The sequence below is a fragment of the Crocuta crocuta genome, unplaced genomic scaffold (genome assembly GCF_008692635.1).
Source record: "Crocuta crocuta isolate KB4526 unplaced genomic scaffold, BGI_CrCroc_1.0 scaffold275, whole genome shotgun sequence".
NCBI lineage: Eukaryota > Metazoa > Chordata > Mammalia > Carnivora > Hyaenidae > Crocuta > Crocuta crocuta.
This window is the reverse complement of record NW_027530497.1, coordinates 15,920-30,490: the sequence shown is the minus strand read 5'-3', so window position 1 is coordinate 30,490 and position 14,571 is coordinate 15,920. Positions and strand designations below refer to the sequence as shown.

General features: G+C 46.0%; 1 protein-coding gene and 1 long non-coding RNA gene across 3 annotated transcripts in view; one reads left to right on the top strand and one right to left on the bottom strand.

Moving 5' to 3' along the window:
- The window catches only part of LOC144233650 (uncharacterized), a 13,902-nt gene extending 1,007 nt beyond the window's left edge, over positions 1-12,895 (top strand). The window contains exons 2-4 of the long non-coding RNA XR_013335724.1: positions 8,961-9,084; positions 11,168-11,242; positions 12,798-12,895. This is a non-coding gene — a long non-coding RNA (uncharacterized LOC144233650). The remainder of the gene's footprint in view (positions 1-8,960; positions 9,085-11,167; positions 11,243-12,797) is intronic.
- LOC144233647 (antimicrobial peptide NK-lysin-like) lies at positions 9,979-13,610 on the bottom strand. 2 transcript variants are annotated; one of them, XM_077766651.1, is made up of 5 exons: positions 13,499-13,610; positions 12,880-12,983; positions 12,340-12,423; positions 11,041-11,209; positions 9,979-10,142 (listed from the first exon to the last, which is right to left on the bottom strand). In XM_077766651.1, exons 1-5 carry the CDS (start codon positions 13,548-13,550, stop codon positions 10,135-10,137), a joined length of 417 nt encoding a protein of 138 aa, XP_077622777.1. In that variant the 5' UTR covers positions 13,551-13,610; the 3' UTR covers positions 9,979-10,134. The 2 variants fall into 2 exon arrangements, with proteins under 2 accessions (XP_077622777.1, XP_077622776.1); XM_077766650.1 differs by lacking the exon at positions 13,499-13,610 and having other exon boundaries at positions 12,880-13,179.
- Between the last annotated feature and the right edge of the window lie 961 nt (positions 13,611-14,571).

Genomic DNA, 14,571 nt, shown 5'->3' with positions numbered 1-14,571 from the left:
CTCCTGGGAGGAGAAGCCCGCCATAAACAGAGTTCCCAAACTGCCCTCTAAAGGAATGGACTTCATTTGCAACAGAATGCAGACAGATGCAAGTTTCAAGGAGCCCTCAAAAATGGTGGAGGTGGTGGTGAAAGACATTTCCTAGGAGACTGACAGATCCATGGGTTGTAGGCTACACCCTAGGCGGGCTTCTTTGCTGGGTTGAAAATGGGAAACACCCACTGTGAAGGGGCTCCCTTGGGTCAAAACAAATCTCACACACTGACCTCAGGCACTAACCTTACAAAGATACTTTGATTGGATTGCATTCCACTCTGGAGCATTTTATTCCCTGAGGCTTTGCTGAAAACAATCGAGTAATCAGCCTGGAAATTGTGAAATTTAACAAATGAGTGTTGTTAGGGAACGAGAGGGAGAGCCCCACCAAACACGTTGGCCTTGCGGGGGTAATTGTGGGCGGAGTCAAGGCTGCTCCCCTGGAGATGCAACAACGCAGACACAGACACAGACGCACACCACTAACAGAATTCCGCAGTCACTAAGTAACTACATAAGCAAATAACAGTGACAAGCCTGAGGTGGGGGTGAATGGTGTGGCCAGCAGTCAGATTTGCTATATTATCTAAAATACCCAATTTTGAAAACAACAACAACAACAACAAAAATACAATACTTAAAAGTATAGGAAAGAATGACTCACACATGGGGNACAAATGGGAGCAAAAAAAAAAAAAAAAAACCCCAAAAAACAGAAACTGCCTATGAAAACAACCAGATATCAAAGACTTCAAAGTAAGCATTATGAATATGTTCAACAAACTAGAATAAATCATGAATAAAGAAATGGATGATGGGCTCCTGGGTGGCTCAGTTGGTTAAGCATCTGACTTCGGCTCAGGTTATGGTATCCCGGTCTGTGAGTTGGAGGTTGGGGTGAGACTCTGTGCTGACAGCTCAGAGCCTGGAGCCTGCTTCAGATTCTGTGTCTCCCTCTCTCTCTGACCCTGCCCTGCTCACTGTCTGTCTCTCTCCCTGTCTCTCTCTCTCTCAAAAATAAATAAACATTTTAAGAATTTAAAAAAGAGAAAAAGAAATAAAGGAGATGCCTGGCTGGCTCAGTATTGCACTAACCCTTCATTTCTGGGTTGTAAGTTCCAGCCCCACATTGGGTGTAGTGGTCACTTAAATTTTACACATTTTTACATAAATAAATAAAGGAAAGTATGGTGACAATGTCACATGAAATAGAAAGATTAATAAAGAGATAAAATTATTATTTTTTAAGTTTATTTATTTTGAGAGAGGGAAAGAAGACACAGAGGAGGGGTAGAGAGACAGGAAGAGAGAGAATCCCAAGCAGGCTCCTCGCCGTCAGGGAAGAGCCTGACACAGAGCTTGAACTCATCAACTGTGAGATCAGAACCTGAGCTGAGATCCAGAGATGGACACTTAACCAGCTGAGCCACCCAGTTGCCCCAAGAGATAAAATTATTTTAAAAATCAAATGGAGGGGTACCTGAGTGTATCAGTCTGTTAGGTATCCAAGTTCAGCTCAGGTCATGATCTCGCGGTTAGTGAGTTCAAGCCCTGCATCAGACTCTATGCTGACAGCTCCAAGCCTGGAGCCTGCTTCAGATTCTGAGTCTCCCTCTCTCTCTGCTCCTCCCCTGCTTGTGCTCTGTCTCTCTCTCAAAGATAAACTCACATTAAAAAGTAATTTTTTTATCAAATGGAAATTCTGGAGTTGAAAAGGACAGTAACTAAATTTTTAAAAAATCAATAGTAAATTTGAATTAGCAGAAGAAAGAATTAGCATCTGAAGACNTCCCTGTCTCTCTCTCTCTCAAAAATAAATAAACATTTTAAGAATTTAAAAAAGAGAAAAAGAAATAAAGGAGATGCCTGGCTGGCTCAGTATTGCACTAACCCTTCATTTCTGGGTTGTAAGTTCCAGCCCCACATTGGGTGTAGTGGTCACTTAAATTTTACACATTTTTACATAAATAAATAAAGGAAAGTATGGTGACAATGCCACATGAAATAGAAAGATTAATAAAGAGATAAAATTATTATTTTTTAAGTTTATTTATTTTGAGAGAGGGAAAGAAGACACAGAGGAGGGGTAGAGAGACAGGAAGAGAGAGAATCCCAAGCAGGCTCCTCGCCGTCAGGGAAGAGCCTGACACAGAGCTTGAACTCATCAACTGTGAGATCAGAACCTGAGCTGAGATCCAGAGATGGACACTTAACCAGCTGAGCCACCCAGTTGCCCCAAGAGATAAAATTATTTTAAAAATCAAATGGAGGGGTACCTGAGTGTATCAGTCTGTTAGGTATCCAAGTTCAGCTCAGGTCATGATCTCGCGGTTAGTGAGTTCAAGCCCTGCATCAGACTCTATGCTGACAGCTCCAAGCCTGGAGCCTGCTTCAGATTCTGAGTCTCCCTCTCTCTCTGCTCCTCCCCTACTTGTGCTCTGTCTCTCTCTCAAAGATAAACTGACATTAAAAAGTAATTTTTTTATCAAATGGAAATTCTGGAGTTGAAAAGGACAGTAACTAAATTTTTAAAAAATCAATAGTAAATTTGAATTAGCAGAAGAAAGAATTAGCACATCTGAAGACAGATCAATAGGTTATATAATCCAAAGAACAGAAAGTAAATAGAAGGAATAAAAATAAATAACCAGAGCCTTGGAGAACAGTGGGACACCATAAGTGCACCAGCTCATGCATAATAGAAGTGCTAGGAGGTGAGGAGAGAGAAAGTAGCCAAAAAAAATTTTTGTTTTGGAAGAAAATAACTGAAAACTTTTCAAAATTTATTGAAAAATAATCTACACATCCAGGAAGCTCAGTAAACTCAAAACAGGATACATACAAACAGATCCACAAGTCCAACACATCATATTCAACATGTTGGATGCCAAAGACAAGGAGAAAATCACCACAGCCAGAAGAGAAAAACAATTCCAAGAGAACTCAAATAATACTCACAGGTGACTCCTTATCAGAAACAGCGGAGGCCAAGTGACAGTGAAAGAACATATTCAAAGTGATCAATGGAAAGCTGTCAACCAAAGTTCTATATCCAGTAAAACCATCTTACAAACATGAAGGCAAAATAAAGATATCCCCAGATAAGCAAAATGGAGAACTGTTGCTAGCACACCCACCTACCAAGAAACACGAAAAGACCTTCTTCAGGCTGAAAGCAAGTACCCATTCATATGAAACAACAATGAGACAAAATAATTAAGTAACTATAAAAGCAGTTTAAATGCACAGTTCTCCTTTCTGGACTGATTTAAAAGCAATTGTAAGGGCGCCTGGGTGGCTCAGTGAGTTGAGCATCTGACTTCAGCTCAGGTCATGATCTCGCGGTTCATGGGTTCGAGCCCTGCGTGGGGCTTTGACAGCTTGCTCGGACACTGCAGCCTACTTTGGATTCTGTGTCTTGCTCTCTCTCTCTCTGCCTCCGCGCCCCCCCCCCACCCCCACCCCCACCCCAGCTCGTGCTCTGTCTCTAGAAAATAAATAAATGTAAAAATAAATAAATAAATAGAAAATAAAAAACAATCATAGAACACTACATGTACAGTATGTATAGTATGTATACTAGGGCTAATAACATATAGAAATGTAATGTATTTGACAACAATGGCACAATGGAGTTAAATGGGAGCCAAGCTGTATCGGGCTAAGGGAATGACACTAGATGGTAACTCAAATCCACGCTAATGAATAAAGACCAACATAAATGATTAGAAAGAAGGCCCATATAACAAAAGTTACAAAAGCTACATATATATGTGCTCCCCCTTATTCTATCAGCTTCTTTAAATGACATACATTATATAAAGTAATAATTATATATAATAATGTTAGTTTTCTAACATGTATGGGTATAATATACATGTAATATATACATATATACATATAGCTATATATATACATGACAATAATGTCACAAAAAGGGTAAAAATAGAAAAGAGCTATATAGGACTAACATTTCTACATCTCACTGGAGTGAAGCTCACATAAATTTGAAGCTGTTTCTGATAACATAAGATGTATAGGCTAACCCCTAGAACAGCACTAAGAAAAAAACTCAAAGATATGAATGGTGAGAAAAGGAAATTAAAAAGCTACATTAGAAAATATTTCTTTGGTGCAAAAAGAAAGCAGTAAAGGAAGGATAAAAGGAAAAATGACAGACACAAAGAAAAAAAAAGTAAAATGGCAGATGTAAATCCATCCATTTTAATAACAACTTTAAATGTAAATGTATTAAACAGTCCAATTAAAGGCAAAAATGGTCAAACGGATTTGATAAATACAAAACAAGATCCAACTATGTGTTATTTGTGGGAGATATAATTTAGATTTAAACATAAAAATAGGTTGGAAACACAAGAATGGATTCCAAAGGTACATCGTGCAAGCAACCAAAAAGCAGGAATTTACTAATAAGAGACACAACAGAACTGACAGAATCTTCCTAGAGATTTTTAAAAGGACATCTTATGAGATAAAATGGGCAATTCATCAGGAAGACAGAACAAGTGTAAACATACATGCACCAAAACACATGAGATGACAGGAGACAGACCAGAAGGAAGAAATATATGATTCAACAGCAATAGCCAATGACGTCCATATTCAAGTTTCAATAACGGATAGAACAATTAGGCAATAAAGCAATGAGGAAATAGAAGAGCCGAATGACACCGTAAACCAACTAGACTCAGCAGACATCTACACAACAACCCCACCACTGAGAAGCAGAAGAGGCATTCTTCTCAAGAGCACATGGAATGTTTTCCAGAACAAACCATAAGCCAGCTCATGAGAAACCTTCAATCAGTTTAAAATCATAGAAATAAGGGCACCTGGGTGGCTCAGTTGGTTAAGCGTCCAGCTTCGGCTCAGGTCATGATCCCACGGTTGGTGAGTTTGAGCCCCATGTCGGGCTCTGTGCTGACAGCTCGGGGTCTGGAGCCTGCTTCAGATTCTGTGTCTCCCTCTGTCTCTGTCTGCCCCTCCCCTGCTCACGCTCTGTCTCTCTCTCTCAAAAATGAATGTTAAAATAATGCTTAAAAAACAATAGAAATAACACAAAGTATGTTCTCCAACCACACAGAATAAAATTGGAAATCAATAACAGCAAGAAATTTGAGAAACTCACAGAGAGGTAACCATTACACAACACACTCTTAAGGAACCAATGATAAAAGAAGAAACCAAGTGGGAAATTAGAAAATATTTTGAGTGACCAAAAATAAAGACACAACATATGAAAACTTATGAGGTGCTCTAAAGCAGTTCTCAGGGGGACATTTGGAGTTCTAAGTGCTATACTAAAAAGGAAGAAAGATCTCAAAACAATAACAGACACTTCTACTTGAAGGCTCTGGAAAAAGAAGAGTAACTGTACCTGAAGCAAACAGAAGGATGGAAATAATCATGATAGAGCAGAAATTAATCAAATCAAGAATAGAGAAACCAGTTAAAGAGAATTAAAAGAAAAAAGAGAATTAAAGAAAACCAATGAAAACAAACACTGTTTCCTTGAAAAAAAAATCAATGGAAGTGACCATTTAGCTAGATTTACTAAAAAGAAAAGAGAGAAGACCTAAATTACTAAAATCAGAAGTAAGAGAAAGGACATGAAGACTGGCCATGGAGGAAAGAAAAATGATAACCCTATGAACAATTGCATGCCAATAAATTAGACAACTTGAAATGGACACATCCATGTAAAAATATGGATCACTGAAGCAGACTGTCCAACTCTAGATTTCACTGGATGAAAATTAAGTCACAGCTCTCTGGGCTCAGACCTAGTTTGTAGCGACATGGCTAAATGCACCAAGGGGGTCAGACCATGGGTCAATATGGGACCTCTTATGATGCCTCCCTCAAGAAAATGGTGAAGATTGAAATAAGCAGCACTCTAAGTACACTTGTTTCTTCTGTAGCAAAACCAAGATGAAAAGATAAGCTATGGGGATCTGGCCTTGTGCTTCCTGCGTGAAAATGGTAGCCAGTGAGGCCCACACCTACAACACCACTTCTGAAGTCACGGTAACGTAGGCCATCAGGAGACTGAAGGAGGTGAAAGACCTGGGGAAGCACCGCAATCTGAAACATTGCTAGCCTATAATAAATAGGTTAATTTATGTAACAAAAAAAAAAAATAATAAAGCATACCTGAAGCTAGGTCTCTAACTGTATTTTATGTAGGTAAAGTTGATTAATCTGACTTAGAGGTTGTTTTTGTGTAATTATGGTAGTATCTATATAAGAGCATGGTAACAGGCTGCACTTAAAAATTGCTGTACCCCTTCTACTCACATGAGTATCCAAATATGTGGATGAATTTTGAGATTCTTTGCCTGCCTGCTAATCATCTTGTGCAAGACACATGAAGAAGGTGCTCATAAAAGGGGATTTAATCCTCTTCAGTAAATGGTGCTGGGAAAACTAGACAGCCCCATGGAGAAGAATGAAGAGACCCAAAAGTATATAAGGAATGAAGCTGCATGACACTGGATTTGACAATGATTTCATGGATATGACACCCAAAAATGCAACAAAAGTAAAATAATGCATAAGATTTCATCAAATTTAAAAACATTATGCATCAAGTGACATGACTGACAAACTGAAAAAGCAATCTATGGAATGGGAGAAAATATTTGCAAATCATATATCTGATAACAGGTTAATATCCAGAATATATTTTAAAACCTAGTATAACTCCACAACAAAAAATCAAAAAACTCAATTAAAAAAGGTGCAAAGGCTGGATGGCTCAGCCAGTGAAGCATCCACCTCTTGATTTTGGCTCAGGTCACACATAGTCTCAGGGCGGTGAGTTCCAGCCCTGTGCTGGGCGGATCCTGCAGGGACAGCACAGAGCCTACTTGGGATTCTCTCTCTCCCTCGGTCTGTGCTCCTTCCCTGCTCATGTGCTCTCTCACTCGCTGTCTTTCTCAATAAATAAATAAACATTTTTTAAAATGTGTAAGGACTTGAATACATACACACTTCTCCAAACAAATATATGAATGGCTAACAAGCACACAAAAAGATGCTCAAAATCAATAATTGTTAGGAAAATGCAAGGAAAAGCCAGAATAAAATATCATCCCATACCCGCTAAGATGGCTGTGATTAAAAAAAAAAAAAACAGAAAATAATAAGTGTTAATGAGGATGTGGAGAAAGTGTGCACTGTTGTTGTAAAATCAACAAAATGCTGTGCAAAGCAGTAAGTTAGTTCCTCAGAAATTAAAGGTAGGACTACCACCTGATCCATCAATCCCACATCTGGGTACTTATCCAAAGAACTGAGAGCAGATCTCAAACAGATATTTGCACTCCATGTTCATAGTAACACTATTGATAATAGCCAAGAGGTGAGCAATTTAAATGTCCATGGACAAATGAATAAATAAATTAAATGTCACACACACACACACACACACACACACATACACTATTCAACTTTAGAAAGGAAATAAATCCTGTTGAATGCCAGAACATGGATGACCTTTAAGGACATCGTGCTAAGTGTAATAAGCCAGTCACAAAGTGACAAATACTGTATGATTCCATTAGTATCTCTAAAGAAATCAAATTCATAGAAAAAAGAAAGTAGAATTGTGGTTACCGGGGTGGTGACAGTATGAAAGAGAGACGTGCACTTTAATAGTAACTATGGAGTTTCAGTGATGTAAGATGCAAAAGTCCCAGATGTCTGTGTCATGACATTGAGAATATACTCAACACGGCTGAGTGTACATTTAAAACTTGTGAAGATGGTAAAATTTGTGTTATGCATTTTTACAACAATAAAAAACTTGCGTTCCTGATAGAAGGAGGTGGTTCAGCTCACAACTCAATGACACAAGTGCTTCGCCTTGAATAACCACCAACCTCCGTGTGCATTAGAAGTGCTGTCTGCATCCTTCCCATCTCATCACACAGGACACCATAAATACATGCTCTCGGGAAACACCATTTAATAAAATTAATAATTTTTCATATTAAACACTGGGTGCTGGGTAAATTTAAGGTGATCTTACTACCACTTTGTAGATTGGCAGTTGCTTGAGGTAAGTGTCTTTATTTCATTTGCCTCCTATTCTGACACCAGGATGTGACACAGACTTGGACTTGTCCAGAGCTCTGTGAGAAGCCCCTGGCAAGTGAGGAGCCATGGTTTGGGGTTTGGAAAGAGCCTGGGGCTGCCCTGTACGAAAGGAGTAGGGGAGCAAAGGCCGAAGGAAGTGTGAAGACCACAGAGACACAGATGCAGAGCCTGGCCAGGGCGAAGCGGGTCCGCACCGGGATGGGGCAGTTCCAAATTCCCAGGAGGGAGTCATTGGCTCCAGCTTGGGCCAGGGGTCTAAGTGACCAGGAGGGAGGGATGTCACATGACACAAGCTCAGTGTTCTGGGGTGTTGGGGGGGGTGAGAGGGAAATGGTAGAGAACTGAGAAGGGACTGGGGTGAGCAGGTGCCCCCAAAGGAGTCTGAATAATGAAGCCAGTGCCCTCACGCTCCCTCCTGACAGGTTACCGGAGCAGGCTTGGCCTCTGTCCTTTCCTAGCTTTTACCCATTTCCACCTGCAGGTAAACACCTTAATCACAGATCCCACCTCTACTTCACATGGCCTCCAGCTCTGTCCCATTTCTCTTCGATTCTTTACTGCAAACCCCTCATAAAGTTGTCCATGCCTGCTGACGTCACACATGTTTTGTGAGAAAATACTTTGCAACTATGTCTACTTGTATTAGTTGGCATCTACAGTGGGTAACACTTTCTCTTTTCCATTGTTTGATTATTAATTTATTAGTTATGCTTAAAATTTCATAGATCTAATTTACTCAATGGGTTATATATATCCATTTATATCTGTTATTATCCTTATCTATTATGTCCTTATCTACTCAGATGGCTCCAGATCTCACCACTGGGAGTCCTAGACTGCTTTTAGGATTTAACCCAGAACCAGGCACCATTGTTCCTTGTGATGGCCAGCAGACCTTGCCCTCTCCCTGCAACAATTTCCACCCAGGTATTTCTGCCCATTCTCACACAAGTGATTGGGAAGAATAACCCTGACTCAGCCCCAGAAGGGTGCCCTGTCTTGGCTCACGCTAATCTGTATCCTATGTCCCTGGAACATACTGATTGATTCAGGACAACACCTGCCCCATTCGGGCTGATGAGAACATAGTGTCTGATGGGGCTTCTAGGAAACAAGCTTCCATTCTCTTACAAGGGCAGAGAAGCTACCAAAGAACGCTCTTTCCCTCCTGACGACATACTGTAAAATTTAAGTTTGGCCCTGATGTGGCCATGGCTGCTGCCCAGAAGGAAGTCAGCTGAGACCAGTCTCACTGTACAGAGGTGGGAAGACCTGTGAGAATGGCAGAGAACCGGGCCTGGAGCTCTGTGGACACCACTCAGTTCTGGATATTTCTGTGCCTGAAGCTACTATGGACTGCTTAATGATTTGAGCCAATAAATTGCCTTTTTTACTAAATCCAAAAAGAGCTAAGATTTGTGTAGATTGCAGCCAAAAGAATCCTAAATAATAAGACACTCTCTGAAAACTGAAAGGGAAAGCCCCTACAGGAAAGGAAAGGTGGGTTTCTGTCCCCTCTGACCAAGAATACTCTGACCTACAACCCTGCTGCTGCTCCTCCTGGCCTGAGAGCTTCTGGGGGTACCTCCACCCTGTACCCCAGGCTCTCCAAGGACTGTGTATCTCTAGAGACTGTCCCTAAATATTTCATGAGCATATGTGTAAGGACTGCTGAGGCTCACTCGCTCACCACCAAATCCCTAGCCTCTAGTACAGTGCGGGACAAACAAGAAACATTTATTGAAGGAATGCATGAGCCACCCAAGCACGCCTCCCAGCCCCGCCCCTCAAATCCACCAAAGGAAAAGCAGCTGTGGCCAAAAGCTTGCATGACATTTATTCTTCTGCAGGGGGAGGCACTGAGAAGTTAGGTGAGGGAACTGGAGGGTGGGCTCTGGGTGTGGGAGGGCAGAAGCAGGTGGTGGTTGCTGGAGAATCCGTGCTCCTCCCCAGGGTGGGGTCTGAGGCCCCAGGGGCTCAGCGACCTGCAGTGGAGATAAGAGAGAAGAGAAGTGGGCAGGAGTGTGGGGTGTCCACGGGAAATGGGGACTAGAACCTCCTGTCCCTACAGAACAGCCCTGGACTCACATCCTGGAACCCAGTCAGGGGCCTGTGTGGCTTGTGGGGCTTTAGAGATGAAAAACCACAGACTCTAATCACGGGAAATGGTGGGGACCTCACACTGTGGTGGCCCCCAGTTGCTGGCATCAAGTCCCACGGCCTCAGTCAGGGGCTACATGGGCCACCAGAGCCAAGCAGGGTCCTTCCTGTCCCACGTGCTGCAGCCATGGCCTGACCTGCAGCAACAGCCTGGGCAGCCCTGGAGGGACAGACGGGAGAGCGCTCCCTGCCAGCTGGGCTCCTGAGGTCAGCTGTCAGGCCCCTAGTGTCCTGGGCACAGATGTGGGCTGGCTCCTGTGCCCGGGCACCCGTGTCGTGCTGGGGGATGGGAGTTCATCGGGGCTCTGATGTCTTTGACGGTCCCAGTCTGAGTCCACTTGCTTGGTATCAATGTCCCTAGACATTCAGCCCTTGGTGGAAATCAGAGCTACATGTTCCTATCCCCTTCCCAGGTGAGGACACTCCAGCTCACAGAGGTTAAGCTACTTGTTCAAGGACACAGCTGACCACAGATGGGGACCCCAGGATTGCCTGCAGTATTTCTCAACCATTTCCAACTACAGCCCCTCTGCCCACCTTCTCCACACTTTGCACACAGTGGGGGGAGTGATGTGTCACCTTCTGGAAGCTTGGTGGGATGTGTGTGAGCTGCGGAAGTTCTGTGTGGCAGCTGGATTTCTGTGGGTTCAAACCCTATCGCAAACGCCAGGGGAGGTGAAGTGGGACCTCCAGGAAAGACCCTGCTCGCTCCTCCACACTCACCTATTTTAGGGGAACACTTCCTGAGTTGCACACAGATTTCCTCGGAGCTTTTCCCGTTCATGATGCCTTGGGTGATTTTATTATCATACTTAGTGATTAATTCCTGGCATTGTTTTTTATTCCCAAGTATCTTCCGGCACACCAAGGACAGAGCGTGTTTGATGGTTTCCTGTAGTAGCAACATAGGAAGAAGAGGAATCAGGTGAGCTCGGCCCAGGACTGACGCCTCCCTGCACACCCCAGCAGCTCTAGGCCCTGGGCACCTCTGACCAAGGGCATGCTGGGAGTAGAGCCTGGTGCCAGGTGGCCATGGGGACACACGATAGAGGGGCAGGGATCAGACCTCATGCCCAGGCCCCAAAGCCCTGGCCCAAGTGTGGTCAGGAGGGGCACTTGTGAGGACACTGGCCCTGTAGTGTCCCAGTCCCCTGTACATCGTCATCCCACCCCTCCTGCCTTCTGTGTGGGGAAAAGCGCCCACGGCTCCTAGACCCACAGGAGAGGCTCTGCGTGCCAAGCTTCCTGGGCCCCAACTTGACGGGCTCATGCACAGGGTGTGTGACGAAGGTTAGGAGGGGAAAGAACTTGGAGTCTTGGCACATTCGTCTCTGATATATCTTCTGCCACCATCCCGAGGAGAAGGGTAAAGCTGCGTTCCCAGGGCTGAGGGTGGGCCCTGCAGTGCCAGGGAGCTGAGCAGGATCAGGGAACAAAGCAGAGGCAGGGGGGAGGGGAGTGGGGAGAGCAGTGCTTCTTGGTAGTAACACATCCCCTTGTGTAGCACTTGCTCAGGGCCAGGCGTGGAGCTAAGCTCGTCCCACCCCCTCAGCTCCTTTAAAAGGTTTCCATAACATACAAGAGGTGATTCTTATCCATCCCACTGCTCACATAAGAAAACTGAGGCTCTGAAAGCATTAAGGACTTGGTCCAGTCATGCAGCTAAGAACTGGTAGATCTGAGGGGGCTCAGTGTGACCCAGCTCCTCACTGGAACCAGCCTCGCAAAGCTCTGTCTACCACACATGGTGGGGCCAAAGGGGAAAGATTCCTACCTTCTAGAACAAATTTCCTTTGATGGTGGGACAGAAGCCCTTCCTCCTACGTTCATACTGACAGAACTTCGTGATTTCAGGGGATTATGTGAGGTCAGTCCCCAGACACCAGGGGGCCCACAGATCCCTGCTGAGAAGCTATGGCTCAACCTGGGATCATCCCTTTCCTCAGTGTCGCCCGTAGCCCTCCAGCGCCACTTGTGCCCTTGACCACCCAGCAGATGGGTCCCCAAATCACCAGGCCTCACCCGTGTGATGTCATGTCCCAGGGCTTTTCTCAGCACCTTGATTATCATCTTACAAGTCGTACATTTCAAATTCCGCCAGTCACCCTGTCAGAAAACATCGCCTCCTGAGGTGGCATCTCAGACACCCCAACAGTCCTTGGCAGGGACCCAGGGAGGGGCTCTCAGGTGTCTCCCAGGCCAGTGGGAGCCTCTAGGATCTTTCTGTGCTTTAGGGCCCGAAGCAGGCTGGCTGGCCCTGCCCACCCTCCTGCTAGACTTGGTGGGGCTGAGACCCTCCAGGACCTGCCCCACAACCACAGACCCTCACCCAGAGCAGCCCTCTCCCCTCTACTCTGGTCAGAACCCAGAGGACCCTCTGGGGGAGGGCCCAGCCAGACTGAGGTAGCCCCACAACCGGGCACAATGGTGCAAACACCAGCATCTTCAGCCCGCAACTTTGCCTCCCCGCTGCCCTGCAGGATGGGCAGCCCTGCCTGCTGGTCCCAGGACAGAGAGAATCGGGAGAGACTGTGGGAGGTGAACAAGGAGCCAGCAGTGAACCTGGGGGATGTCCTGCGCCAGCATCTGGAAGAACTGCTCCTCCTGACAACTGTCAGCCATGTCCAGGTCATGGTCCTCAGGGGTCAAGCCAGAGAAGGTCAGGCCTGGGGAAGAAACAGCATCAGCATCCCTCCGCAAGCAGAAGGAGACAGACTGGTCAGATCTCCTGGCTGGCGGGGAGCCGAGGAGGTGGCCAGAGCGCAGGACAGGAGCGGGGCTGTGTGAGGGTCCAGGGGTCCTGTCCTCACACCCCGCCCTGGAGCTGCTCTGACCCATTCTCTGCAACAGACATGCTCTTTATTCTTCTGGAAAACAGGAGGAGAAGATTACACTACCCACCCCCCCCTTATCAATGCAACCACTTTCTGTCTCCCTGTATCCCTCTCTGTTCTCTCTCTCTTTCTCACATACACACACACACACACACACACACACACACACACACACAGATTTGGAGCTGATGTCAAGGAAACTACCCTCATCTCCTTCAAGGTCTTTCTTTCTCTCTCACCTTCCCCCAAGAATTCAATTTGGTGGCCCAGCACAACCTAGTGTCCAGACTGTCCCTCCCCTCAGCTAAGGAGGAGCTGCCAGGATGGGCACGGGGGAAGGTCCTTACCCGGGGTGGCCAGGAGCGCCAAGGCAAGGAGCAGGAGGGCCCAGGAGGTCATGATCAGTCAGCTGCTGGGGCTCCCTCCACACCCCCCTTTATGTGGCTGCCACCTCGCAATCTGACCTTGCTGGGTCCTGCTCCTCTTATAGGCCACCCCCCGTGTCACTGGACTTACCACAAACACAGACACCAGTTTGTGGCGAAGTGGGGGGAGGAGTGCTTCCTCAGAGACTCCACACCATCTATCTCCCCCCCACCCCCCCCACACACACAGAGCTAGAGCTTTCCCAGTGAAGGGGGGGGCTATTGGGCAGCAACTGCCATGATGCCCCCACAGCCCAGGATGTGGTAATGGACCAGCAATCCCTGCACCTGAGGGCTCAGGTAGGGCCCTTGGCCCTGGAGCTTCCCACCCCACCCCCGCCCCTGCCCTCCTCTCCCAGGGGTCTGTGCTGCTGTGCCTCCCCCAGCCACCTCCTGTAGCCCTGCTCTCCCCCAGCCATTTCAGCCAACGGAGCTCAGTCAGACTCGGCCAGATTTAGACACAGGTCCCTCAGTGTAGACGCGGACACCTCCTCCCCGCTCTGCCTTCTGGGGCTTGGTGATCCCTGAGCACGGGCACCGCTGACGCCTGGGTCCCCAGCCCCTCACCAGCCTTGTGGCCACCACACGGAGCCGGGCTTTTCCCTCAGAGCCAGGTGCAGCCCAGCCATCCCTCGCCAGGGATCTAGTCCCAACCCCCCAGGGTCTGACCCCTCATGTGTGCCATGAAGGTCACTGGGCCTCATCTGCAATGAAAATACAGGCTGGGCTGTTAACATCCACTATCGGATAGTTAATAAGCCATTGTCTAGTGTAAGTGTGTCCCAAAGATTGCATGGAATATACTCACCCTAAAATGTGTTTGCTCTTTACCTGACGCTCACATCCAACTGGGCATCCCATCTTTTGTCTGGCAGCCTTCACCCACTTCCTTTGTGGCTCAGAGGAGGAAACTGGGTGCGGAGAACAAGGGGCCTGACCTCAGTCACCTGGCCTCCTGGGGCCCTGGTGGGACTAGAACCTTCTCCCACTTCCTT

What these genes read in the sequence shown, in the direction of transcription:
- LOC144233647 (XM_077766650.1), bottom strand. Translation starts at nt 13,155, where the DNA reads ATGGGTCAGAGCAGCTCCAGGGCGGGGTGTGAGGACAGGACCCCTGGA. An exon ending in TGGCGCAGGACATCCCCCAG is followed by an intron (nt 12,424 to 12,879) that starts GTTCACTGCTGG and finishes GTTTTCTGACAG; the next exon opens with GGTGACTGGCGGAATTTGAA. An exon ending in TGGGACATGACATCACACGG is followed by an intron (nt 11,210 to 12,339) that starts GTGAGGCCTGGT and finishes TTGCTACTACAG; the next exon opens with GAAACCATCAAACACGCTCT.